The sequence below is a fragment of the Pezoporus wallicus genome, unplaced genomic scaffold, assembly GCF_028554395.1.
Source record: "Pezoporus wallicus isolate ANWC-B61680 ecotype Strahan unplaced genomic scaffold, APGP_CSIRO_Pwel_v1 scaffold_6446, whole genome shotgun sequence".
NCBI lineage: Eukaryota > Metazoa > Chordata > Aves > Psittaciformes > Psittacidae > Pezoporus > Pezoporus wallicus.
The window spans coordinates 4,544,836-4,571,787 of record NW_026636264.1 but is presented as its reverse complement, the minus strand read 5'-3'; the positions used below and the strand labels follow the sequence as shown (position 1 = coordinate 4,571,787).

Below are 26,952 nucleotides of genomic sequence, written 5' to 3'. Positions count from 1 at the left end.
CTAGGCACACCCCAGCACCTGCTGCACTCCTGACTCCAGAGATATGTGTTTGTATTGCAGGTGTGAGGAGACAGGAAAATACTGTCCTGGAATGAATTGTGTTCAAGAGGTCATTGACAATTCATGGAGTTTCCTCAGTGGTCTTTTTACCAGGGGGCAAAACTTGACTATTGCCCCAGTATAAAGCCTCTTTCCCCTAACCTTTTCTTCAAGGGACAAACAGCAAACACTTCAAAGTTTCTTAGCTGGGATTTATGACAGCTGCTTTCTTAATTTTCACAGGGATTTCAACAGGAAGTCATCTTCACCCACTTACATGCTCCTCCATGAAACAGGGGAATAAATACATTGACTGGGATATAGTGGGATCTGTTTTTTTCAGGAAGGAATGTATGTGTGGAGGGAGCAGATGAACAGTGGGGTTTAAATGCTTCATGATAAGAAAACACCTTCATTCACTCTCTGACACCTGCTCTGCTTAAAATTCTTTGCCCTGTGACAGCAGCTTGGAACTGAAGATGTTTTTTCCAGTTGAAAGTGAAGTGATAATGCACTTTAGTATCACAAGTTTACCTGAACTGAAAAATACTATGGTGGATAGCAGCTGTCCCATGTATGAGCTATGCCAGGTCTCAAAGAACTAGCAAAGCTGTTTACAAATGTCACCTACCAACTGGCAGAAAACTATTACGCAGTTTTTATGCTTAAGACGGTTTTCTTTGCTAACCTGAGCCCCTCTGACAGTTGCTGTTAGACCATAGTGGTTAACACTGAACTCTTTAAAAATGACCGATCAACGTGACTCGTCTATAGAGCCTCCTTAGAGCTGCTTCATGGATGTACAAAACATTAAGCAACACACAACGCTGTTATTAAACCAAAAATATTTATTCAAGCTGTAAACGCTATGCAGTATTCAGTTATTGGATGGGTTTAATATAAACATCTACTGCATAATATATTGGTTCCTTAGGAATCCTTGTATACTATCTGAACCATTGCCCTGTCGCTGTACAGATCTCTTACGAGAAAACTTGCAACTTTTTAAGACCTCAGCAATTTGAGAACAAAGAAGGAAATACCAGTAAAGAAAATCCTGCAGTACTGGAGCAAGGCTAGTGTGGGAATTTTTACCCATGCTAATTATTACTCAAATGTAGGCTGGGCTTCTCCTGGGCCTGTTTGGAAAAGAGTTTGTAGAAAAATTCTACATTGAACAGAAAGATTAGCTGCCAATTCTTCTGTGTCTGGCTGAAAGCACAAGGGGGGTTAACAAACGCTAACTCACCAGTACAAATGACAGTTAAAAGAACCGACTTTTGCAACAGAACACCCCAAAATGCTTGTCTGGCTGTTGCAACAGGTTCAGTGTTCATACACTGGGGTAGGCATAAGGGAGTTAACCCAACAGCACAGCACACTGTCTGGAAACAGCTTCTGCATTCAACTGCCACCACTGCAAACAGAGGCTCATCCAAATGGAAGCTTTACCTGGATAACTGGCTGGGCAGAGCTTCATTAGATGAGAAATATGTTTGGAGGTTTTACTGGCCTTATGTTTAGTTACCAGCACTTTTGTTAACTCATTCAAAGCCTTACAGCATGGGTTTGACAGTTAGGAGGGAGGGTTAGTACAAGCCGGTTTCACCCAAAGATTAAATCCCTTTTGGATTCAATAAGACAATGGGAAGTGGCCCCTGTCTCAGAACAGTGAACTACAAACACTGCCTTTACCAAACTGTCTAAGCGGTTTGGATGGGGAAGTAGAGAATGCAGCAGAACACAGACAACGTGGTGTAACAGGAAACATACAACTTTTCTTACAGTACATTTATACAAATTTACAACTTTGCAAATTAAATGGCTCTATAATTACGCAAGTGCTTTTTCAGAAACAAATACAGACCAACTCAATGATATTTACACTTAGAAACCTGCTTCAGGAACAGCATGATTTTGCTATAAAGTGAAACTCCAGTGCACTGAAAGTGCAACTCACCCTTTAGAATTAACTTCTCATTCAAAACCTCGGCAAATACCATCTGGCTTTGAACAGTCACAGCCCAGCTTCTTTATTTTTTCACTCATCATAATGCAAAGACAACAAGAACTTGTCCACATCCATGCCTGCTGGGAAAGAATTTGGTAACTTCTTTTTCTGTAGGAGAGGAAGAGAACAGTTAGGTTAAATACTGAGAGCCTGGGGCTACTGAAGAAGCATCGCTTTCTTCCTCAGCCTTCCATCTGTGCTGTAGACATAAATGCACCAAGCTCACATAGGAACAGACATGGGAATGGCTGTATGCAGTCAGGTTAGGGGACAGGAAGGAGTAGAGTAGCTGCATGTTCTGGTCCAGCAGGAGCCAATCCAGGCTTCAGGAGGGCATGGCTTCTGGTTTGTCATGTACGTAAGAGTAAGTCAGTGTTTCTCAGTATTTCAGGAGTGTGCTCTAAGCCCGGTGAGTTACAAAGCTATACCATGTTTTCTTTTGGATTCTTTGCATATATCACCTTTTCTCAACTCATCTTTGCTATTTGTCATTAAATCCTCAAGTCAAATGAATGGTGCTATGGACTGCAGGGACAGGGAATACATAAAATGTGGATTCCTAGTCCTGATGGTAAATGGGGATGCAAGAATGGCTTCAATTCTAGCAAGGCCTAGTTTGAGTTTGTCCTATTTCCTACATTCCACCTGGAAACATAGTTTGAAGTTAAGAATTCAGAAACTCATTTAACAGATTCCATAGGTATGTGCAGTGCCAGCAGGAGTTTACTTGTGGGTATCTGAAGACTGTCATAGAATCACAGAATGGTTTTGATTGGAAGGACCTTAAAGATCATCTACTTCCAAACCCCAGCCACAGGCAAGGGACACCCTTCACTAGACCAGGTTGCTCAGGAGGGGCTTGAACACTGCCAGGGATGGGGCAGCCACAGCCTCTCTGGGCAACTTGTTTCAATGTCTCGCCATCCTCACAGTAGCAAACAACCTCTCAATACTTAGGCTAAATCTCTCCTCTTTCAGTTTAAATCCATTCCCCCTTGTCCTGTCACTATATGCCCTTCTAAAAAGACCTTCTTCAGATTTCTTGTAGGCCCCTTTAGGCACTGGAAGCTGCTCTAAGGTCTCCCTGGAGCCTTCTCTTCTACAGATTGAACAAGCCCAACTCTCTCAGACTGTCTCAATAGGAAAGGTGCCACAGCCCTTGGATAATCTTCTCTGGACTCACTCAAAGAGGTCCACATCCCTCTTGTATTTGGGCTATTCTAATCTTAAGAAAACTGTTAGTTCAGAGGAGGCTGAAGAGGCAAAGTTAGTAAATCTGACAAATATAACTGGAGTATCTGGGATTTGGACTAGCACCTCTGAACCATTTCTTTATAAATATCTATATAAATAACCAATGTATGTTTAGAATTAACAAGTAAATGCCAGCACTTGCCTTTATTTTCTTCTTTTTTGATGGCGTTGGAGAGCTTTGAAGGTCTTTCCTAGTTGCAGAACGAGAATTTCTCTCACCTTCATTCAAGTCCTCCAGTTTCCTTTTCTTTACTGCACTCCTTACGGATCGGAACTGCTGGGTGTTGTCCTTCAGGGGGGTTGCAGTGCTAGTCCTGGCAATGGCTGCCCGGGACAGGATCATGAGCGTGTGAGCAGCCATGCTGACACTGTTCTCACTGCCTGTTTCGCTGGCTGGGCTGCAGGCGGGCAGGTCTGGTGTAGCCGGAGGCACCATGATTCTAGGGGTGGTGCTGTCCTCGTTGAAGCGCCGACACATTGGTGTCCGCATGCTGTCTGTAGTATCATCTGTGTGCCTGTCCCCGACTCCAGATGGCGTACGGGGCACGGGCAATTCTCCGTTCTCAACTGTTTTACTAGTGGGGCTGTGCCACTGAATGTCTTGCAGCATTTCCACACACTGCTTAGTGAATGGGCTTGACAGGCAAAGGCCTTGGCTGGAAACTTTAGGTGTCTCTCTCTTTGGCTCCTTCGAAGACAAAGAAACAGACACTGAGGATTTGCCATTTCCACTCGACAGTGAACCTTGCTTTTTGTTCAGCTCTGGCACTGAAGCAACTGTCTTCTCATTCCACAAGCTAACACTCTGTTGGCCATTTGAGAGTTTGGCAGTGTCCTGGCTCTTCTGTTTTTCATCAGTATCCCTTTGTAATTCATTTTCTTTATTTGCTGTAGTCTTGTGGAAGGGATCTAATGGAAGCCCTGCAGCTGATGCCTTCCGCTCAGGCTGCAGCTCCTTTGCAGATGCGCTTCTGTTGCTACCAACTTCTGGCTTACAGAGAATTCTAGGCAATGTTTTATCTTTCTCTCTCTTTGCTACCTGTGTCTTAGCAGAGGATGATGCAGAGTCAACAGCAAATACAGTATTTTCATTTCTTTCTTTCTGGGATAAACTCTTAGTAGTCTGAATTTGGGTGTTTCCTCCTGCAGCGGGTAGGACGTTATCAAAGCAAAGCACTCTTCTGTGGCTTTCACTTTGTCTTGAACTTGAGCTTGTGCTTTCTACTGGTGCAACAGGTAAGTTCTCCTCCACCTTCCTTCCTAGCTCTGCAGTGATAAGCTTGTCTGAATTTCCAGTCCTGAAAATGAGATGAAAACACTTCAGCAACATACCTGTTATTACTAGTCAAGTCCGTTTCATCTGGCTGGAAGTCCTCACCTGCCCCTCAAAACACCTGCTTAAAGCTCTCACTATTCTCTAAATGTATTTTATCAACACACAAACACCAGGAGTAAGGGATGACAACCGCAGAAATCTCAGAGAAGGCCAAAAAGGATGACAAGAAAAGTACGAAATAGAGCCTGTACAAAGAAGAAGTAGGTAGACTGGGGCTCTTCAGCCTGGAAAGAGAGATGACTGAGACGAACTCTGAGAAAAAGCCAAATAAAAGGAAACTAATTCCAATGGAAGAACTAGGAACATCAAGTAAAAGTAGTACCAGGGTCAAACCAAAACGAGGCTTTGAAGTGAATGTAATTAATCCTGGGAACATTTTACCCTGGGGTATTTCTGGATGCTGGTACTTCACTTGAGTTCAAAACAAACAGTGCATTCATGACAAGATAGTCCACCCCAGAGTACTGGTTGTGGCTCTGGAAGCCCTTGGAGCTGAAGCTGCCAAGAGGCTGCCAGAATAACTCTGGGCAGTATCATCAGATGTACTCTCCCCTATGCACTGCTGTAGGTGACAGGACACAGAGCAAGACACAAAGTTTTCAGTGGGCATCTGGGCAAGAGCACACAAACTCCCTCAGGCTGGGTCTGCACCTGACAACCAGCCAAATGAGTATGAAAAAGCCACCACTGCGCTGTACTGACATCAAGAGAAGGATGTTACTGTTCTGTCAGCTCATACCACTATTATGTCTGTGCCCTCTTCCTGCTTACACTGTGTTTCCAAGAAAAGCCTCTTCATATTCATCTCTGCTACACGCCGGTGCAGATCAGCCTTTATGGTTTGCAAGAGGAAATAGCAAATTAACTTCGGGATGGTAACTCTGGTACCTTTGGGGTAGTAAAGAAAGGACAGGTGGGAACAGTTTGTTCTATTTCTGTGAAATTTGAGATGAGGCAGAAAGCGTAGAGAGTAGAAATGGGAAATGACATCTCTTTACAGGGAACATTTTGTTCTCTTTGTTCTGCAAAACATATGTCTGGAGATTGACTACAACTAACAGAAAGCTGAATTATCAAAGTGGTATTATCCAAAATCTTGCTTCTGTGGCTTTTTAAAAATTGCTAGTTTTTCCAGGCACATACACTGTATACATTGAGATACAATTTTTTTTAATAAGCTGACTTTATTGTTCCTGTTTTTTTCACTTCCCCGACATTTTAACTGAGTTCTGAATAGGCAGATTTTTTAAAAGTATGTTTTATTTTTAAACAATAAAAGGATGTTTCACGTCTAATATTTCCACTGAGCTTCTTATCTTCTCCTTCACTTTTGCTCACTCCAACTTTCTCGTTTCTTAAGTCCATTAACAACAAGGAGAGTTATTACTGAAGCCTTGCCTTCTCTTCTCTCACTTGCCCAACAGAAAACGAGTACCTATCCCAACTAGCACTTCAGTGATACTCATCACTTACAAAGTTAGCATGCTGTTCTCCTCACCATCTTTCCTTTGGCTTTTCACTTTAAAGGACCAAGCAGTGCTCTAATCTGCACAGCTAGAACATACAGCTGCAGAACCCAATCTAACAAGCTCTATGGGCTTTGGGCCAGAGAGCAGTAAAGGCAATGAGGCTGTACTACAAAACTGTGGGAAATACTCATCTGAAAAGGTGGGGAAAAAAAAAAGAAAAGGTTTTAGTCACTAAAATCTCCCAGTAAATGTAACAGGCAATTGCTCCTTGCTTGCACTCCCCTCAAACAATTTTTATTTGACAACTGAGATAGAAACAAACACAAAGCCATTCAAAATTAGCCTAGGAACAGTACCACCAGAATTCTAGCACGTGCTGCACCAGTACTAGCACACATATGTTCCAGTGCTCTTAGCAGAGCAGGAGAAATAAAGGGGGTGCTTGTGCCACCATTAATAAAACTTGCTCTCTTCTCCACCAGTACTGTTCAAAGCAATTCATGGCAGGAAGAAGAAAGCAGGTTTGAATAGCTGGCTCTACTGACCTTTGTGTTCGAGAACTTGCGTGGTTCAAAGGCTCAGCTACACTTGGTACCAGTTTTCCTGGAACAACAGATGAAATGTTAATAAACCACAATATTCCAAGGAAATCACCTCACAGCGAGTACAATGACATTTCACCTGACAGAGAACCAATAAAGAAAAACCCAGGACAGAATTCTGCCTTATTTTTGTAATTTTCAAGTTTACAGATTAATAGATTAGCAAAGGTCACCAACTAAGAACAGACAAGAAGTTTGCTGCCTACACCTAACAGGTAGGCCTGGCAAGACAAAACCCAGGACACAAACACATGGCAGGGATTTCCAAGTGGGAAATAACTGCAGGGAACTCTCAGTTATCCATCAGCAAAGTATAATGCAGAACTAACTATACAACCCCAGCTTTTTTCTTCATTTGCAGCTTCGTTCCATTTTATGTGTAAGCTGTCTCTGTTTCAAAAAGGTAGACAGGCTAAAGCATAAATTGTCCTTACAACTCATTATTTTCCATTTTCAATTATTTTTCTTCACCCCCTTCCCAACACTGAGAAATGAATCAAACTCCAGTCTTGTTTCAATTTCCTATTTAAAGAAGCAAGATGTCAATGAAATGAATATACACAAGCACATGAAATGGCAAAGAGAAAACAGGCAGCAGAGTGTATATGCATCCCTTCTATTAAATATTTTCCTTAATAAATGTTTAGAATTGCTGACTCTTCCAGTAACTTCTTTGTTACTATGTGGCTTGGTTTCAATGGCAGCAGTAAACAGTACTTACAACCAACAAGACTAAAAATAATCAGAAATATAAAGAAAATTAAATTTTCAGAAACTGCATTAGAGCCTTGAAACATTACATTGCAAAATAAGCTTGATCCCAAACTGGAATTATTTTATATGCTGGGAGCTCTTCGTAAACTGAGCAGATGCAGTCACTAACTGTAGATACAGGCCTCTTGCAAAGCCATCCCAGCAGTTACCCGGCAGAGTAGCAGTGGTATGCATAAAACTGACATGTTTTTAGAGCCCCTCCCTTTTCTTGCACCCTTCTCAAGAAGGCAAGTCAGGTACCTGTATTAGTCTTGTTTCTTGCTCCAGGAATCTTTTGTGATTTGGGAGGGATGGGTAGTTTTGGGACACTTCTGTTGCACACTGTATTAGCCACAGGCATATGTAGAACCTTTAAGAATCAAAATATTCTGTTATAATTTATCTCAAGATTCCTGATCACCTCAGCTTTAATTCTGAAAAGTTCTGTGATGAGCTACCTGGCGGGCAGGTGCCGAGAATGTATTTCCGTTTTGTCCTACTACAGAGAGAGGTATCATTCCCACCATTCCTTGCAAAACAGGCTGCACTGGAGATGCAATTATAATGGCAGAACCTAAAAGACATCAAAGTATTACAACTGTACAGAAACAACACTTTACTGAAAAGAAAAGCTTCAGAACAGGTTTTCTTAAAACAATGCATGCTCAAACCTGTGGCAAGAAAAGCTCTGGCTTTTTAGTAAGCCTTCACTGTCCTTACTATACATTACTACTAGAAAATAGTAACATTATACTGAATTCTTTCGTTAAAGTCTGTTTTCCTTTTTAAGACATGTTTCAAAATGAAGCTTAAAGTATGACAAACCCATGTTAAGGCTTGAACTTTGAATTGGTTTATAACAAACAGTAACATCAAAAGCTCATTTTGCTGCTTAATAAAAACAAACAACTCTTTGCATCCTGCCCTCTACAATTACGATGCTCAAATGTTATTACCAGAATTATGTTTCTTTTCTTCCAGTGTACCCATAACACCCTCTGCTTACAAGCACACAACATGCTGGGATAGGTTTGTCCCTATGTATCCATGATCCATCATGGATATTCCTGGCTGGTAGGAGGTGTTAAACGTAGTATACAAAGTTTAGTTAATTAGTGGGTTTGAGATTAATTACTGGGAAAAAAAAAAGCATAATAAAACTAATTTGGAATACTGAAGCCAAAGTTCCCTATTTAACTATTTTAACAGCAATTTAAATAGTTATTTTCAGTTATTCTAACAAGTTGTTAGCGTATGGCTGCCAGACATACAGGAACTATTATAGCACATTCATTGAAAAGTGGAAGAAAAATTCCAAAAGTGAACAGAAAATTCATTCCATGTTGCTCTTCAGTTAAATGAGCACTACCAGGAAAACTATCACATGCAGAAGAAAAGGCAAACTTGTGTTTCTCTCTCTCTGAAAAAAAAACGAAGGTAATAGCTGCTTGAAGAAATCCCCATGACAGAAAATGCCTCTCAGTGCTCCAAGGTCTTGCACATACTGTCACAGTGGAGCACAATCAAATCACTACACAGAGAAATTCAAAGATCAGTGTAACAAGTTTTTAGTTTTGGAAAGAAAGCTAAATGTGTAAACACAGCTGGCTTATAGTTTGGTTTCACACCTTAAAAAGCACTGATTTTTTTTATTGCTGTGGTAATAAAAATGTTTGCACTAGGAGAGATTTTACATTATGGAAAGAAAAAAATGTTATACTTTCAGAACATACTGTCTAAATGTAGGAGAGGTTCTTGGAAAATTGAATAAAACAAAACAAGTGAGTAATTTTGGAAGGATCATCTGTATCTAGCCAGTTATCAAAGCTAAACATGGATACCTGTAACACAGCATTCAATTTGTAACATGAAACTTATTAAAACAAAACAAACAAAAATGGTTTATTTAGCCAAAACAACAAAATCTTTTCTTGTATAAGCCAAAATATGCTTCCTAAATTTATCACTGTTAAAACTGTATCATGTAAGCTTCTGAAATACAAGACTACTTCTTTCAAAGCAGCCTGGTTGATGACTCTTCGTAGTTTTTATTTCATTTTTAGTAGCAACTACTGTACTCACAAGCTACATAATAACTCCTGGATAGTTTCAAGGGGCAGATACAGCAGTGTTTAAAAAAATGGTTTACTTTTCATGCAAAAGAGGAATAAAACCACTATATAAATGCCACATTTTCATTTTCTAACAATGAGGTTACCTTGTGCGAAGTTTGGGGAGACAGCCTGGTTTGCTGCAAATGTACTACTGGATCTAGGAGGAGTCCGTAACTGTTGTACTGCTGGAGCTTGGGCAGCAAGTGGCATAGAATTGCCAGGCAGTACAACTACATTTGATGGTGTTACTGCTGTGCCCAAGGCAGCTGGATCAGTCACACAGGTGGCTATATAAAGGTTGTTTGAATTCCCAAAAGCTGTGCTTGTTGCTGGCATCAACTGTATAAATCCCCCTTCCTTGGAAAGGTTAGTTGTACCTGCAACTGAAAAAACAGTGCAGTCTTCATTCTGAGTGTTGACTGAGGTGACCACAGGATCCTTAGGTCTAAGCACAAGAAGATTCTGCTCTGTCAAATCTGAATCCACGTTTTTTTCAGTGTCTTCTGAAGTCAGACATTTGGACAGGCCTGCAGTTTTGGTTGGGGATTTGCCTGGAGAAGACAGTATTATAGTTGGCAAATTTTCTCCTGTGATGCTGGAAACAGCATTATTTAACTCGGTGTCAGATGAAATGAATGGATCATCGCTGATGATGATCTTGAGGGACATTATATTAGAAGGATCAACATCCATCGGTTGACTACTAGAAGATACGCCGCTTATACTTTTGGCCTCAGTACCTGACTCATCTGTTGAGGATGCTGTTTCTGGGAGAGGAGAGCGGCATATTTCAGATGTAGTAAGAGTATTTTCATTGGGTACTACAGAAATTTCTGTACATGCGTCATCACCAGAAGAGAAATATACATTATCAGCATCTACTTTTGTAGAAGATGAAGGTTCCTGCACTTCCCCTTGTGCTCCCTCCAAGCTTGACAGTCCTGAAGGGAAGCTTAAATATTTCTTACAAGGCTTATCAAGCGTATGCTGATCATTTGAGCAAGTTTTGTTAGAGGTATCAACAACTTCAAGCTGCAACTCTGCTTTGTCAAGATCCGAAACCTTCACTGCAGCTCTTGCAGCACAGTCTGATTGCATACTCTGTTCCTGATGGACAGAGTTCTCCTGTAAAATACCAGGTAAGGCAGCTGTACCGTTTGTTGTGTCGTGTTCCTTTCCTGCATCTGCTGATGGGCTAGAAATTGAGGAATTGTTTTTTCTCAGCAGTACACTGTGGCCAGGGCTCCCATTAGAAGGGCTTTCAGTAAGTATTTTTTCAGATAGTGATGTATCTGGTGATAAGTGACATTTACTTCCAGAATGTGCTCTGTTTTCACTGGCTGTACTTCCCTCTGCCAATGAAATCAAAGACATCTGTGGACTACCAGAATGAACATATTCTAAATTAGGAGTACTTTGAGCACTATGACTTAATGGTCCTTTTCCAATTTCCATAGCTCTTTCACTTTCAGATACTAATGCAGGCAACTCTTTTTTATCACAAGAATCTCCACAGCATTCATTACATTTGCTATCAGAACTCTGTCTCTTGTCAGGTTCAGTCAAACCAGGCACAGAGTCAAAAGCGATTTCAAGCTCTCCAATATGTTCAGGGGTAATGGTTTTAAGTACTTCAGTCTGCTTCCTTGGTCCACAATTCCCATGCAGCTGGTCACTAGTTGTATTTTTCTTAGCTGTATCATCATTGTTAATGCTGGTCTTCAAGGCACATGATGCTTCTCCTAACTGAAAACCTTTACAGGATAGTGATTCTCTAGAATTATCACCTGTAAACCAAAAAATAAATTAGTTCCATAATTATCAAACAGATGATCCTTTTACAGTGCTTTAGAAGCAACTTAGTTTCATGTGAAACAGTTTTCATTGAACTGGTAAGTGGGAATAATGCTACTTATCCTTACTTTCAAGCTAATCAGAAAGTATATGCAATGGATAGCTATGTATATTAGGCAAACTGGTAAATCAGTTTGTACATAAGTAGTAAGCATACAAATAACAAGCAAATGGCTTAAGTCAATAAATCAGACTTCCACAAGCACAAAAAGCCATTTCAGGATAAAGACCTTTGGCTCTATTTCTCACAGGCTTTTGCTGAATAGTTGCTGCTGATGGACAGTTGCTAAGAATGGGGTAGACAGACTAAATGCACCTTTTGTCCAGAGCAAGTATCTTTTTGTGTATTAATTAACCGATACATTACAGAATAGAAAGATTAATATGCTTGGATGTAAGATATTAACTTTATGTGTTCCACAATGAATATTGCAAAGCATCTCTATTTTGAATGAGAAAACAGATTTGCAGGTATTTTGATTCCATTTAGGAGCTTATCAAGTACAACTTTCAAGTACACTGATGGATTACTGTTAAATTTGACAAACTTTCTAACAGAACAGGTATATCCATATGTTCATGCAATGTACAAGTCAGACTCCACATTACCATTGAAAATAAAAAGCTTTGGAAATGTACAAGTTGTCTGAAAATATTTTCATAATGAAAAGAGACTAGAAAAGATCTTAAAGAAAAAAAACAACCAAAAAACAACCCGAACTAAAACACAACAACCTACATATACTAGAGTCTTCTGTTCCTAAAGAACTTTCAAGTGTTTCCAGGTTATCCTCATCCACCAGGATTCCATTTTCTACTCCACTCTGACCAGAAATACCAGCAGGTAAATTCTTATTTACTTTGCTCTTTCCTATTTTAAAAAGAAAGCAGTAAGAATGATTAAATATGGCCTTTACACATAAATGCAATTATTACATTTTAAATGAAGCATGGAGATTTCATACTCAAGAAACGCAATCCTACACTCAAAGAACTATTTGTCTATATTCATTACAAATCCAGAAATAGCACTAAAATGTCCTTTTTATAAAAGGATATCCCTGATCAGACAGATAGAAAAAATGTGCAACAGCATAGAAGACCAAGTATGAACTATCATCCTTCAGACCAGAAGAATCTAAAGCAACACCAATAAACCAATCACTGAACCAGCACAAACCCAGAATTTCAGCCACAAGAAAATGCTGTACTTTACAGTCATATATAAATACAAAAATCTGATTCTGAACTGAGGGATGCAGATGCCCTACAGTCCATTCCTGTTGCAAAAGAGGCTTGCTTAATTACTTTTGCTTCTTCAAGCAATACCTGGGGAAACCCATCATTCATGATGCTTTATATTAATGGTACAATTGAGTATAATATGTCCTACCATAATCAAACAAGTCAAAGAGTGCCTGAAAAGCTGGATCGGATTCTGTCTGTTCTAGAATGTCCTGTATAGCTTCTTCTGACATATGGATTTCACCCTGAGAAAAGACAAGACATAAAGAATTGTCAGACACCTACTTCCGTAACTTAAAAGGAAAACAAACAAGAACTGTTTTCTTTTCAGATTGCTTTTAGTTCTATTACTTCTGCTCAGCACCGAAACATAAAAACTAACACTGGAAATACTTCTGCCACAAATTTAACATCTGTTAAACAAAATATTAGTGACTTAGTTTAAGAAATAAAGTCCCTCAAACATCTTCATCAGACCTTACACCCTGCACATGCACACTGGAGTATTCTCTTCATAATGATCAGCACTGTTTAAGAAGGTCTAAATCTCAGGTCACCTGGGCAGTTTATGCAGATAGTATGAATGCCATAAGCCTGCACTAGCCAACCACTGAGGAAAAAGATCCCTAAATTAACCTGCATTTTTTGGTTATGCATGTGTCTAGAAGACAATACTAAGCAAAGCCAAGTTTTGTTTCCTTTACCCATTACAAGTTGTAGAATATAACTTCCAACTACTTTTCTGTGGAATAGAATTGGAAGGCATAACTACATTGGATGCTGCTCTATGGGTCCTTTTTCAAGCTGACTGGTTTGGTAGCAGCTCAGGAGGAAAATGAGCAGAGCACTCGGTACATATTCTAGCATTCAAATACAAAGTTTCTCCTGACTTCCCAGAGATTCTGTACAGTCTTTTATTACGGTGGTTCTAAGGGTGGATATCCCATATGACAGACTTGATTATTTTGTCTCAGCTACTCTAACTAAACCAAGAAACTGCTTTGATTTTTTCTGCTCAGAAAAAATGGGATACAGCTTTCAGCTATGTATTTTCACAACAATTGACCTAAAAATCACCATGTGACAGAAGAATAGCTTTTAAAAAACAGATACCTCTACTTCATAAGCAGGCAACTGCCTCTACTCTCCTGCCTTTTTCATGAGGGCTATGAAGATTATACCTTCATTAAGAGCCCTTCATAACTCTGTGATTGCCAGGTTAAGTGTTACAGGAGCACAAAGGAAAAACACCAGAAGTTTAGTTTGCAGAAAGTACACTTCCTCCAAAAGCAAGAAAATACTAAATTTGAAGAAAAAGCATCCTTATTTAGTCTCCAAAGACAGTTTCTCTTGCTATACTAGACATTCCATGTTTATCTTGCAGCAAATCAGAGTATCAGATTAGACTAAAAATGTTTGGAGACTGCCAAGATATTTTAAATTCCCTTGTTTTTTATACGGCTATTGATCAGATCCCCAGTCAGAACCTGATCCCCAACTACCAGTACCAAAGATGCAGTGACAAGGAGGCAGCTGGCAACTGTGGGAAGCATACTTAAATTTCAGTCTGAGGGTAATGTGAACAGCTAACCACTGCCAGAAGCAGTCCCACTCCCTTGGCTTTTAACTCTGCTGCATGCTTGTGCCGCCTTGTACAGGCACTGGAAATGAATTCAGAGTGCTAAACTGGCTCAAAACAATCCTGTTAGTTCAGCTCTTGGAACCTGCCCACTACCAAACAGGATGAGTTAATGTCTATGCAAGGGAAGTTGTGGAACTGCCCCTGGGCAGAAGCTAGACATTAGATAAGCTTAGAAGTACTGTAAAACAAGCAAATGAATAAAAAGAAAGAAGAGAAAGAGGAGAGCAATCTCAGATATTAGACAGTAGACAGAGATTCAGTATAGTTCCCATAATTTATCATCCTCATGTGCCTGGTCTTATAAAAAACTGTGAGCATGGCAATTTACACCTACCTGGAGTCCAAGGATTTCATCAATTGAAGTCTCCTGTTCTGAGGGACCACTGTCTGTCTGTTTAGGGGCCTGAGCAATGTTGCCATCACTGGAACACATTATTCATTAGTTCAGAACACAAAAATAAATCAAATCAGAATACATATGAAATTTAGAGATTCATTTTATTACCTGCCCAGGATTTTGTTAATGTTCTCAGCAAGCTTCTCCTGAAGAGATTTGTTGCTCAAGATTTTTTCTCTAGCATTTTCAATAACCAGTTGCTGGAAAACACAGTTTTAAGTGGTCAGGTTTCTATTTTTATCATCACTAGAGAAGAAGCATGGATCTCCAACTTAGTGGTAATAAAAAAAAATAAAAAATCAATAAAGTCAATTCAACAAAGAGAACACTCTTGGTAACAGAGAGACAGCCAACCTGTGACTGCATGACATTGCTATAGAAACAGTACCAAAAACCATTCCTCTACTTCTACTCTTAAAGTACAGCAAGTTTTATTCTGCTTTGTTTTCCATTCTCTACAAAATTACCATATTGTAACAGTTTACAGGTATCTTAACAAAGCCAATATATCAAGGAAAAAAACCTCTACATAGCCATGCCATTCTCACTAACTTATTACACAGAATATAGTTCAAATTCAAAAGAGTAACTTTATCTTCTAAATGCAATTTCTATAAAACCCAAGATAAACAACATATAGAAGACTAATTCACAGAATCACAGAATCCTAAGGGTTGGAAGGGTCCTCAAAAAATCATCTAGTCCAACGCTCCTGCAAGAGCAGGGTAACCTAGAGTACATCACACAGGAACTTGTCCAGGCGGGCCTTGAATCTCTCCAATGTAGGAGGCTCCACAACCCCCGGGCAACCTGTTCCAGTGATCTGCCACTCTCACAGTAAAGAAATTTTTCCTGATGTTCACATGGAACCTCCTATGCTCCAGTTTACACCCATTGCCCCTTGTCCTATCACTGGACATCACTGAAAAAAACCTAGGTCCATCATCCTGACACTCACCCTTTACATATTTCGAAGCATAGTTCCCTTTAGTCTGAATTTTTTTTCTTTCCCTTTAGTCTGAATTTTTTTCTTAAGTGTAAGTACCTTCCATAAGTATATACTCACTGGGAAGTTACCATCTATGAATTCTTCAAGAGGCTCACTTTCTGTTATTACTTCATCAGTGTCTTGAGAACTTCTAGTTGCTGAAAGAGGTCCAGATGTTGTAATACTTTTCCTCTTCTGAGATTCACTGAAACATTCCAGGAAATTTATGATGTATTTTGTGAGAACATAGCAAACAATAGACCTAATGGTCAATAAATCCAGTGTTTTTCTTCCTTCTCAGCAAATGACAAATTTTAATCAACAGAAAATTAACTACATATTGGAAATACAATAAAAGCCAATACCCGACTCACTATGCACATGCATACATTGTCCCCCACTTCACAGAGGTTACAAACAAATATGCAGACTGTGGATAAACAGCACAATGGCAAATGGAATTCTAATTCTAAGCCCACTATTCAGTTGGGATTTTTTTCCCCTCCTAGTAAACATGACTAACTGGTGTCACAGGTTCTAATTAACTGTGACTCAAGAAAAAGATCTGGACATCACAATTGAAAATAAAGAACTCTCAAGAAGCAGCTATTGTCAAAGAAGCAAACAAATGTTATGTTGCATAAGAATTTAGATGATGAAAAAGAAATGTAATGTTTTTATATGAGATCAGGGTATAGACTCTTCTGAAACCATCAATCAGCAAGGGCACTAAAATCACTTACATACAAAAAAAATCATTTAGCAATAGAAAAGGACTTGGAAAGAGTATATATGAGTAAGGATCAAGAAAAATGATACGCAAAACCACCTACTGGGATTTAGTCAGGGATAAAGACAACAAATGCAACACAAGAACAGTCAATTCACTAAAAGGATATTGGAATGCAAAGACAAAAAAGGAAAGCTAGCATAAAAACAGGCTTTTTTGCACCACTTTCAGTGTGAATATGAAAGTTTTTGCTGACAAAATTTACTGAAGCCAATAGTTCTTCTACATTAAAAATAGAAAAAATGCACATTTATAATCAATATTGAGAATTTTTATAACTAATATTTTGGAAGGAACACTAAGTCTCAAGATCCAAAATTATTTCCCTACGTCTACTAGTGGAATAATGTAAAGACCAGCTGTAGGCAATAAAGAAGCACAAACAGCCTCCTTTCTGTCTGTCCTGGGTTCAGCTGTTAACAGTTATTTTTCTCTTTCTCAGTAGCTGGCGCAGTGCAGTTTCAGCTGTAGTCTCAGAACAATGCTGATAACACACTGGTGTTTTAGTTGTTTGCTCAGTAGCGCTCACTCTGACCAAGGACTTTTCAGTCTCTCATGCTCTGCCAGTGACAAGGGGCACAAGAAACCAGGAGGAAGCAGAGAGAGGACACCTGACCAAAACTGGCCAAAGAGGTATGGAATAGCACATCATGCCCAGTATATAAAGGGGGCTCGGGGGGAAGGTGTTTACTCAGAAGGCCCAGATCTCTGCTCAGGTCAGGCTGGGTATCGGTCGACAAGTGGTGAGCAACTGTACTGTGCATCACTTGTGTTTACTGTTTTTTTAACTTTCCTGTTTTATTTTTATATTCTCTCCCCTTGTTATTTCCCTTATCATGATTATTATTGGTGGTAGCAGTAGAGATTTCTGTTGTACCTCAGTTACTGGACTGTTCTTATCTCAACCCATGGGAGTTACATTCTTTCAATTCTACTCCCCATCCCTCTGCGAGCAGAGGGGAAGAAGAGTGAGGAGTGAGAGAGCAGCTGTGTGGCTCTACTGGCTGGGCTTAAACCACGACACTGTCTAATGTTAAGTTCTTTGACTTTCCTTTCCTTAGTGAAACATCACACACACTGGCCACTCTCAGTGGATCTTAAACGTGAAGCATTCCAAACAACAAAAAACCCCCGTGTTTACCTTTTCCGTCTTCCTGGAGAGAGCAAGTTTGAATGAAGCTTTCGTTCTTGTGATGCTGGTACCTGAATGTGGATGAAATCTCCTGCTTCATAAAGGGAAAAAAAAACAACCCTGATGCCAGTACTTTTTCTAGTGACACTGTCAAAGCACTACAGATATCTACACATTACTTACTATGCTCCAACCAATTTTCTTGGGAATTCATAAAAATAATTTGGTATTACCATGAAAATTATTCTTTTTAAATGTATCTTGAAAAAAACCATGCACTTGATGTGGATCATCCCTACCTACTAAAACAAGTGTTTGGGTTAAGGGTGAGACCACAGGATAGAATGACAGATTAATGTACTTCTGATCTCTGTACTCACATTAACAAGCAAGTACACAAGAGCCATTTCTCTTTTTTCTTAATCATCTGAACCAGTCTGAAGAGCTAGGGGAATAAAGCATGAATTTTCTGGAACTATTTTGGTGGAAGATGGTAAGACCTTGATTTCAGACAACTTCCATCTATGTTCATAGATTTTTCACAGAAAAAAAAACAGGTTAAAAATATGAGTAACTTACTGCTGCCCTTGTTTTCCTGGGTTTGTGACTGGTGCACAAACAATGTGTTCAGTCTTGTCTGTGATATGCTTTGATTTATTGTTGGCCTGTGAATAACTTGCGGAGATATAACAGAAGAGGAATTCTGCAGCCCTGACTGACAGGCTACTGATAACAATCCTGAGTTCGTAGGAGCTGACTGCTGAAGCATTCTCTGTCTTTTCATTTCCACAATTCCACTTCTTGTACGTGCTGGAGATAATAAGACAAGATGGAAATACACGATACAAGAATTTGAAAAGATTGCTGATTTTCCAAGACCTGATTAAGGACACTCCACAGAAACCTTTTTATGTACAACAACTAACTCATGAAACTCAAAAAGCAACCAACACCCTTTCATGTCTTCTGTGTTACAGATTTGAGCCTGTAAATAATTCAAGAAGTTATTAAAAATAATTCAAATTAATTCAACAAGTACAGCCAACTTCCATAGACATAGTAGGCATGCTTGTATCACTGCTTAAATATTTACAGGGATAAATCATAGCAAAAATACACTTTATTATAGAATATATCACTCATTAACTGATACTAAATGAAACAGCTAAACCAATATAAGTTTCCATTTATCAGAAACAATTTTAGATAAAACAAGTATCTTCTAATATTTTTATCAGCTACATGTTTGTAAGCATAAAAATTGCTTCAAGATTGTAAAATGTTTTTATATTTGCCTTCTACAGAAATGCAACTGCATCATAATTAGACTGATTACATTTTCAGTTCCTCTAAGAACCACAAATTCAGTCAACAGCTTCAGGACTGAAACAGCAGCTTTTAAAACTTTTAACCCTGTAAACTTCTAAAAGATTTTCAGCAGAGAAGAAAATGTTATATAGAGAATTGATGTGCCTTGCAAAAAGCTCAGCTTTTGTTTTCCTTCCTTGATCACTACTGTAACCCAGACTGCACTGAAGATATTAGACATGCTGAAAAAAGCCCCGCTGCAGAAGAGATCTGACATTTTAAGAGCAAGGCTACATTATTGTAGCATTCCCTCATTTTTTGCAAAACATAATCTGAACATAAAGCCTACTGATCCCATGGAATTGGAACAGTTACTTACTCCTTTGATTAGCAGAAAATCCTGTGGAATTCTGCATGCTCCTAAAAAATAAGTAGGTGACATCAATAAAAGGAGCACAACAGAAACACTCAGCTACACAAGGAGACAGTATCTATCATGATTACATCAGTCTGGTCCCAACCTCACATTACTTCAGAAACCTTCAATCTACTGATTGCTTTCTTTCAAACAGTGTTCACAGATACTTCAGATGAAGCTTACATTTTTTTGATCAAGTAACCACAATGGTATCAGATTCTAAATGAGTCATAGTGTATTGTTTTATTACAGGAAGGCATGTTCTCAAACTAATGCCCTCCTTATCTGCTGGTCCTGCCTTGAAATGTCAGCCATCAGCTCTCACATACCTATCTTTTTCACCAGAGGAAACAGGGAGCAAAACAATTCTCATACAATGATAAAGGGAAATGATCAACATAGGGACTCAGAGTGAATTTTTAGTGTCTTTATTTCAAAACTATATTACCTGATCTGAGAAAGTGTATAGTCTAATTTTTTCCACAGAGATGACATCATTGCTGGAACTTCACTTGTTGTTTCTAAAATAAGCCACAAAACCAAAAAGAAAACACAAAATTACAAATGCTTAAACCAGACACATACTGAGAAAAAGTAAAATCATTATTATCGATACAGTTCCTGGGTTTGAAAGCCTAAATGAAACTGGAGAAGACATTCATGATTATAATTCTCAATGGAATCTGCACACAGTGCCATGGGCATACACAGGCTAATGTAACCTAATTAACTTCTGGAAAGGGTATTCATATTTCCAAATCACCTGAGTGCTTTTGAAAACTGTAACCTGGCAGGCAGGCCTTTAAAAGTAACGCTTTATTTTAAGGTGTCACCAGAGCTGGTAAAAAAAAAAAAAAAAAAAAAATCACTTGGTATATTTGAAGTGGAGAATATTAAAAGTAAAAATGGAAAGACGTAAGCAGATCAATTTATAATGTTTTTCAAGGTGCCAAGTACAAAGTATTTTGAAGAAAGTATGTGTCTTAGCTACCATTTCTATGAAACCTAGTGTGAAAAGAAAAAAACAATCAGAAATGTTCCAAACATGGTAAGTCTTAAATCGCAAGTCTTAGAACTAGGGCCACTACAATCTGATCATACAACACGTACCAAAGAATTGCTAGACTCGGAAACATTTAGAAGCTCAGTAACTGCATTTAAAATCAGGAAACACTCTAACTCCACCTCAATATTCATACAAAATGGTAAATTATTCTGAAATTATTTTAGTTAGTTTAAAAACAAGACAAGAAAGATTTCACACCATAGGACTCTTCCCAGTTATATCACAGAATATCTCAAGTTGGATCCATAAAGATCATCTAGTCCAACCCCTGGCTCCTTGCATGATTACTAACTAAACCTAAACCATATGACTAAGAACATTGTCCAGATGCTCCCTGAATTCTGACAGGCTTGTTCCCATGACGTCTTCCCTGGGGAGCCTGTTCCAGTGACCAACCATTCTCTCAGTGAAGAATCTTTTCCTAATGATGTCTGAACTTCTTCTGATGCAGCTTCGTTCTGTTTCCCCATGTCCTGTTGCTGGTCACCAGAGAGAGGAAATCAGCATCTCCCCCTCCTATTTATAAACAGCACAATTTTACAAGCATAAACCCATACCATTTGCACATTTTATTACATCTTTGTACTTTACTACCTTAGAAGTTCTGCTCAAATTTGAAGTGAAAATATATGGTGTGTGCTGAACTGAAAATATATGTCCATATACAGGTGAAGATGTTGCCTCTTCATCAAGGAGTTCACAACGAACCAATAAGAAAAATAAACCAAAATCTCATTTTCAAGGCTTACCTTTTGTTTTCATGGCTACGTATTCATTAAGAATAGTCGTCAAGTTTTTTCCACACAGGGACTGGAAAAAAAATACTGGTCTTAGAACCTTTACTTGTAACTTATACTTCATCTGCTGTACCACATTATATTTAAGCAGCTCATTAGGATACTACACCCTGCTGACACTCAGCACAGGAACTGTAATTTATGCTGGTCTCAAGCTAGGCAGAGGGCAACCTACAGAACAAAATGCCATTATGAACACAGAATCTGAAGTGCTGCATCTCTGCACAACACTGATATGGCAGTTAGAGCTGCATGACCTCCACTCACCTTTGCTGTTAAGAATAAACCCCCAAAATAAGATGATGAACAGCTGTAACAGAATAATGAGCTTGTATCATGCTGGAACACAACATGTGTTAGGATGCAAACATGAAGAGAATTTCTGTCTAATGTAAAATTCTTAAAAGTCACACTTTCCTATCATATTTACTTGTTCTGCTAGTGAGAATTTTTCCTTAAGAATCCAGGTAATTTGTTTACATTTGGTTTTTCTAATTTTTGCTGGCCATGGCTCAGCTCGCCACTTCCAACTCCCAAAGTACACTAAAAAGTTGTAAATAAAGTAAGTTCAGTGGCTTGCTCTAAATAAATGCATCAGAACCTTGGATCTCGGAGGAGATTTCCACAAATTCTGAACACTGTGGACAAAATCCCAGATCATATATTTAACTGATGTATTAGAGGACTGAAACTGAAAACAGGAAGAAGATGCACTCATAAACATTAAAAAGTTAATACTTAACAATATCTAAGCCCTGTAATATGCACGCTGTATTAAATTCCATTCTGTATATACTAAAAATGCAAAGTATCTAATTACCCTGTATGCAGTATGTACTTATGTACATACATAGATAGATACACTCTGTATTTATTCAAACCCAAAGTTCCACATATCACCTGGGACAAAGCAGATGATACTGACCAGAGAGGAAGTTGAACTGAATCAATTTTTGTCAACAGAATTTGGCACCCTAAGATAAAGCCGAGGTATCTTACCTCAATATTAATATGTACTTGAAATGGATGTTTAGGATAGAAAAGGGATCTCTAATAAATTACAACAGCAGCCCTGAAATCAATAAAACTCTCGCAACACCCTTCCATAAATCAGCCTCAAAGCTATAAAGCAGACCAAATGTAACATACTGAAACCAATTTGCATATTTTACACTTAAATGCTTCTTAGTAAGATTAAAAACTAGAAACCAAGTAACTGCTAATACCACAGGATGAAAAAAAATACCCAAAACCCAGAGGGCATGACCTAACTAAAAAATTTAAGCAGCATTTGAGAAATACTTGTTACACTGAGATATCTCAATTTTCTTTCCCACGGATGCAAGACAATTCAACTTTCTGCTTTGCAAATACAAACTCACCAGCAAGCAGGCTGGAATAAACCCATCCTCTGTACAGTGCTCTGCATATTCTTTCAAATCTGAGCTTTCCAAAATAAATTCACGGCAGGTAGCCAGAAGTTTTTCTTGTTGTAAATACCCTGCAAGAAATCAGATGGAAATTTTTGCTATTTTATTCACTACTCCTGCTCAATAGGTATCAAAGCATTAACACAACCAGCTGCATGCAGCGTTGAAATAAGATTTGTATGTTGTCAAGGATAGGGAGATTATTTTAAAAAAAGATACATCTATCAAAATATTTCTGTAATAGTTAAAATCAGAAAGAGCACAAATATATTAGTGATACCACACAGGATTTACAATCTCGTCAAGACTGGAAGTGAGGCAATATGAAAAATTTCTGATTGATCTTTAGCACAAACAATACTGTACAGACGAGAAAATGAAAGTTCTTGGCTCAGGAGGCTGACAAACCAACCCTCGCACAGGCTGAACAACTCAGTCTGATAATTAAATTGAATTCTCTAACATTCTGTTAATAAAGTGCATTGCTATGTAACAATAGCTCTCCACACATCCTCCTGTTTCAAAACAAGTAAAACGTGTGTAGTTGTTACAACAGTGTGTAAGATTTATTAAAAAAAAGGCATTGTGCAAAAATTAGTAACAGCAAAATGTTTCCCCCCACTTAACTGTAATTTTCATTTCGAATAGATGTACCAGCTGCAACTTGTGCTCTGCACACACCCCAAGACTCTTAACTTACCTTAACAGGACATACACTGAAAAAGTTTACTTTTCCAAAATTCCATTCCTCAGCAAATATGTTCTGCTTTAATCAAACTTTTTAAGACCTGCTTTAATCTTCAAATACTCTAAACATTAAAAGATAGAAATAGACCAATCTGAATGAAGGATTCTAGAACAAAGAACCACAAAGGAAAATGTCTCTTCTTTTTTTGCTTGTAGCAGAACTGAACATGCAATGTTTTAAAGAGAGGATAAAATATGTGCCTAATTATACAATGCAGGATACATATACATCAGCATATCTATTTCAATGGGGCCCCAGAATGATCCACGTCAGTTCAGGAATGCCTATAGGAAAATGCAGCATTAAGTCTGTATGAAGAGAAATACCCTTCAGCAGATACAAGCATAGCTGGAAAAAGCAGATCATATTTCAGACACATAAGCCCTTGTTCAGATCTTCAACAAATACGCAAACTTGAAAGTTAAACACAGTTTGGGAATAACTACCGTGAGTTTAATCACAGTGTATGAGCTGGCCTATCTGACACAAAGCATTTGCGATACCTGTAGAAAAGGAAGGGCCGTCCTGTTTAATTTTTCAAATACATTTTGCTATAAAACTCTCAAGCCACAAATTGCTGGAAGCTGAAAGGGTGTTTTGGGAAAACACAATTATATGCCAGTTTTATGCTTATCCACCATCCATTGCTGGCCAGGATGGGAGATGGGGTGTTAGGCTAGGTGAAGCTTTCATCTGTGTTGGTGTCATGGTTTTGACACACTCTGTCAGATCTGTTGTTATCTCAGCATTTTGCTGGGTGTCACAAAGGACTGCCCTGGTTTAAGCCCAGCTGGTAACTCATAACCACACAGCTGCTCACTCACTCCTCCACTTCTTCCATTCCCCCCCCAGGCGGGATGGAGTAAAATCGAAAGAATGTAAACCCCACAGGCTGAGATAAGAACACTAAAGCATAATACAAAACTACTACTACTAATAGGGAAGGGAAAAAAAAAACAACAATAAAGCTGGTTTACAACAAGTGATGCACAGTACAGTTGCTCACCACCTGCTGACCGATACTCAGCCCCGACCCAAGCAGTGATCTGGGCCTTCTGGGTGACTCCCTCCAGTTTATATACTGGGCATGACATGCTGTGGTATGGAATACCCCTTCGGCTAGTCTGGGTCAGGTGTCCTTGTCTCTGCTCCGTTCCGGCTTCTCATGCCTCTCCTCACTAGCAGAGCATGAGACTGAAAAGTCCTTGATCAGAGTAAGCTCTACTGGGCAACAACTAAAACATTGGTCTGTTACCAGCGTTGTTCTCAGACTGAAGCCAAACATAGCATTGCACCAGCTACTAAGAAAGAGAAAAATAACTGTTACAGCTGAAACCAGGACAATTGGTACAGCTTTCTTACAGTCAAGCTCAAGTAGACACTTACATAGTGTTGGAATTTTTCTTTCTTGAACCTACTACTACAGTATTGCAAGGCATGACCAAATGCTTGCATACAGGGAAAGTTCGCACATACACCAATTTCTTGCAAAATAAGGCATTCCCAAGTTTAAAAATGCCTAAATTAAGATCTGTGCAACTGAGCTCCTGTGCACACATCGTATAATGGCATAACAGTACACAATGTTTAATGTCACCAAAACCAAATTAAGGGCACAAAAGGCACAGTACCTTCTGAACTATCTTAAGAAACATAATGACACACATCTAACTTGTAGTACATATTCACTTTTGTAGTAATTAGAAAAAGATATATTTTCTTATGTATTTTTCTATGGGTGAGCTCATCGTATTTTAGTTTTGTTTGTTAAACCAATATTCATCAATCTTCACAGGACCAGAAAGACTATATACAGAGGGAAAAAAAAAAAGATTAAAACAAAAAGGAAGAATTGTTGCACTGGGAATCCTGTTTATCCACCCAAATTCAAAGATGACTCATAGAAGATGAATCCCTATCAGAAGACAGAAAGAGTTACAGTGAATATCCTGTTCTACAACCTTAAATGCTAAGAAGATCGACAGATACGATACACGCACCATGCCACAACAGAAACAAGATAGGATGGATCATCCTTAGGGCACTTAATATTGCTCAGTTGTATAAAGTCCCTGGTAAGCATATGAGTGAGGTTTTCTACCCAGATACCTGTAACTTAGCCATATTTTTAATAGAAAAGTACAGCAAGATACCTCTCTTTTATGATTTTAAGTGTTCTATTAAAACGCATGGGGTTTCTAACAATCATCTCTTACTTCCTAATAATAAAAACATCACACCTCTTACTAGCCTTGCTTCTCAGGACAGTAGCAAGAAACACTTCAGGTAATATTTAAAACTAAAATGTGCCAGTGGAACACTGAAGAAAAGATACAGGCTTAATGGCTTTGTGTTCAAAAACATGTGGACAACTGAAAACCGAATCACAACACAAGCTGCCAGGTAATCCTCGCAACCTGTGCCAAAAGGTGCTGATAGAATCACAGAACAGTTTGGGTTGGAAGGGACCTTGAAGATCATCCAGTTTCAACCTCCCTGCTATGGGTGCAGGCACCTTTCACTAGACCAAGCTGCTCCCAGCCCTTTCCAAACCGGCCTTGAACACTGATTGTCTGGGCAACCTGTGCCAGTGCCTCACCACCCTCACAGTAAAGAATATCCTCCTAATATCTAACCTGAATCTCCTCTCTTCCAGTTTAAATCCATTCCGCCTTGTCCTGTCACTACATGCCCTTGTAAAAAAATCTCTTTCCAGATTTCTTGTAGGCCCTTTTAGGCACTGGAAGCTGCTCTATGGCTTCCCAGGAGCCTTTTCTTCTCCAGGCTGAGAGTCCCAGCTCTCTCAGCCTATCTTCATAAAAGATGTTTTGGATCACCTTATATTCCTCTGGAATCGCATACTTTTAACAGCTCCTTCACCAGACAGCTGTCTGTACGTGCACACCAGAGACTACCACATTCTCGTGGAGTCACAGCTGAGGAGCAGTTACCGCCGGGCGGGGTCCCTTGCGCCCACGGCGATTCCAGAGGCCCCAGAGCTCCTCAAGACCGAGCTGTGTTTGCTTCCCAAAGGAGACTGGGCCAGAGGAGAGAGGGGGGCAGCCCAGAGACCTCTGCCATGGGGCTACGCCTCGGAGACAGAAGCAACGACAACCCCGGCCTAGGGGAGCCGATCACGGCGCGGTCGAGGGTCAAGGACGCAGGCGCTCCGTGCTCTTGCTGCGCCGAGGGCGCTACCGGCACCTGACAGTCCTCAGCGGAGACCCCATGGCGCGGCCGCCGCCTGCCCCCGCCCCGGGAGACCCGCCGCGCCACAGGGGCGAGAGGCGGCCCCGCCCGCCCTCGCTGGCTCAATCGTTCACTCACCCAGCACCAGCCGGGCCACGTCGGACGGCAGCAACATGGCCCGAGGCGGCAGCGGGAACGGGGGGAGGCGGGAGGCAGTGGGCACCGCTCCTTGAAGGCACAGCTCAGCCGCCCCGCCACCGAGGCGAAGGCGCGGAAACTGCCTGCTAGCGCCGGCCCAGCTCCTTCCGCCGGAACTCGCTGCTGCCGCTCATCCACTTCCAGGTCCGCACGCAGCCGCTGCTGTCCGTGC

At 39.7% G+C, this 26,952-nt stretch overlaps 1 protein-coding gene across 2 annotated transcripts; it reads right to left on the bottom strand.

The window, feature by feature from the left end:
• Positions 1-867: 867 nt before the first annotated feature.
• LOC130594062 (protein NPAT) lies at positions 868-26,932 on the bottom strand. Of its 2 annotated transcripts, XM_057399719.1 has the most exons (18): positions 26,721-26,932; positions 22,598-22,716; positions 21,168-21,228; positions 19,801-19,873; positions 19,314-19,354; positions 18,206-18,436; positions 17,636-17,720; positions 15,783-15,909; positions 14,825-14,916; positions 14,654-14,741; positions 12,826-12,922; positions 12,172-12,303; positions 9,683-11,365; positions 7,923-8,038; positions 7,726-7,834; positions 6,655-6,712; positions 3,447-4,602; positions 868-2,158 (listed from the first exon to the last, which is right to left on the bottom strand). In XM_057399719.1, exons 1-18 carry the CDS (start codon positions 26,755-26,757, stop codon positions 2,081-2,083), a joined length of 4,383 nt encoding a protein of 1,460 aa, XP_057255702.1. In that variant the 5' UTR covers positions 26,758-26,932; the 3' UTR covers positions 868-2,080. The 2 variants fall into 2 exon arrangements, with proteins under 2 accessions (XP_057255702.1, XP_057255701.1); XM_057399718.1 differs by lacking the exon at positions 868-2,158 and having other exon boundaries at positions 3,291-4,602; positions 17,636-17,717.
• Between the last annotated feature and the right edge of the window lie 20 nt (positions 26,933-26,952).

What these genes read in the sequence shown, in the direction of transcription:
- LOC130594062 (XM_057399719.1), bottom strand. Translation starts at nt 26,757, where the DNA reads ATGTTGCTGCCGTCCGACGTGGCCCGGCTGGTGCTGG. An exon ending in AACAGAAGACTCTAGTATAT is followed by an intron (nt 11,366 to 12,171) that starts GTAGGTTGTTGT and finishes TTTGGTTTACAG; the next exon opens with GTGATAATTCTAGAGAATCA. An exon ending in AAGAAACAAGACTAATACAG is followed by an intron (nt 6,713 to 7,725) that starts GTACCTGACTTG and finishes CTGTTGTTCCAG; the next exon opens with GAAAACTGGTACCAAGTGTA.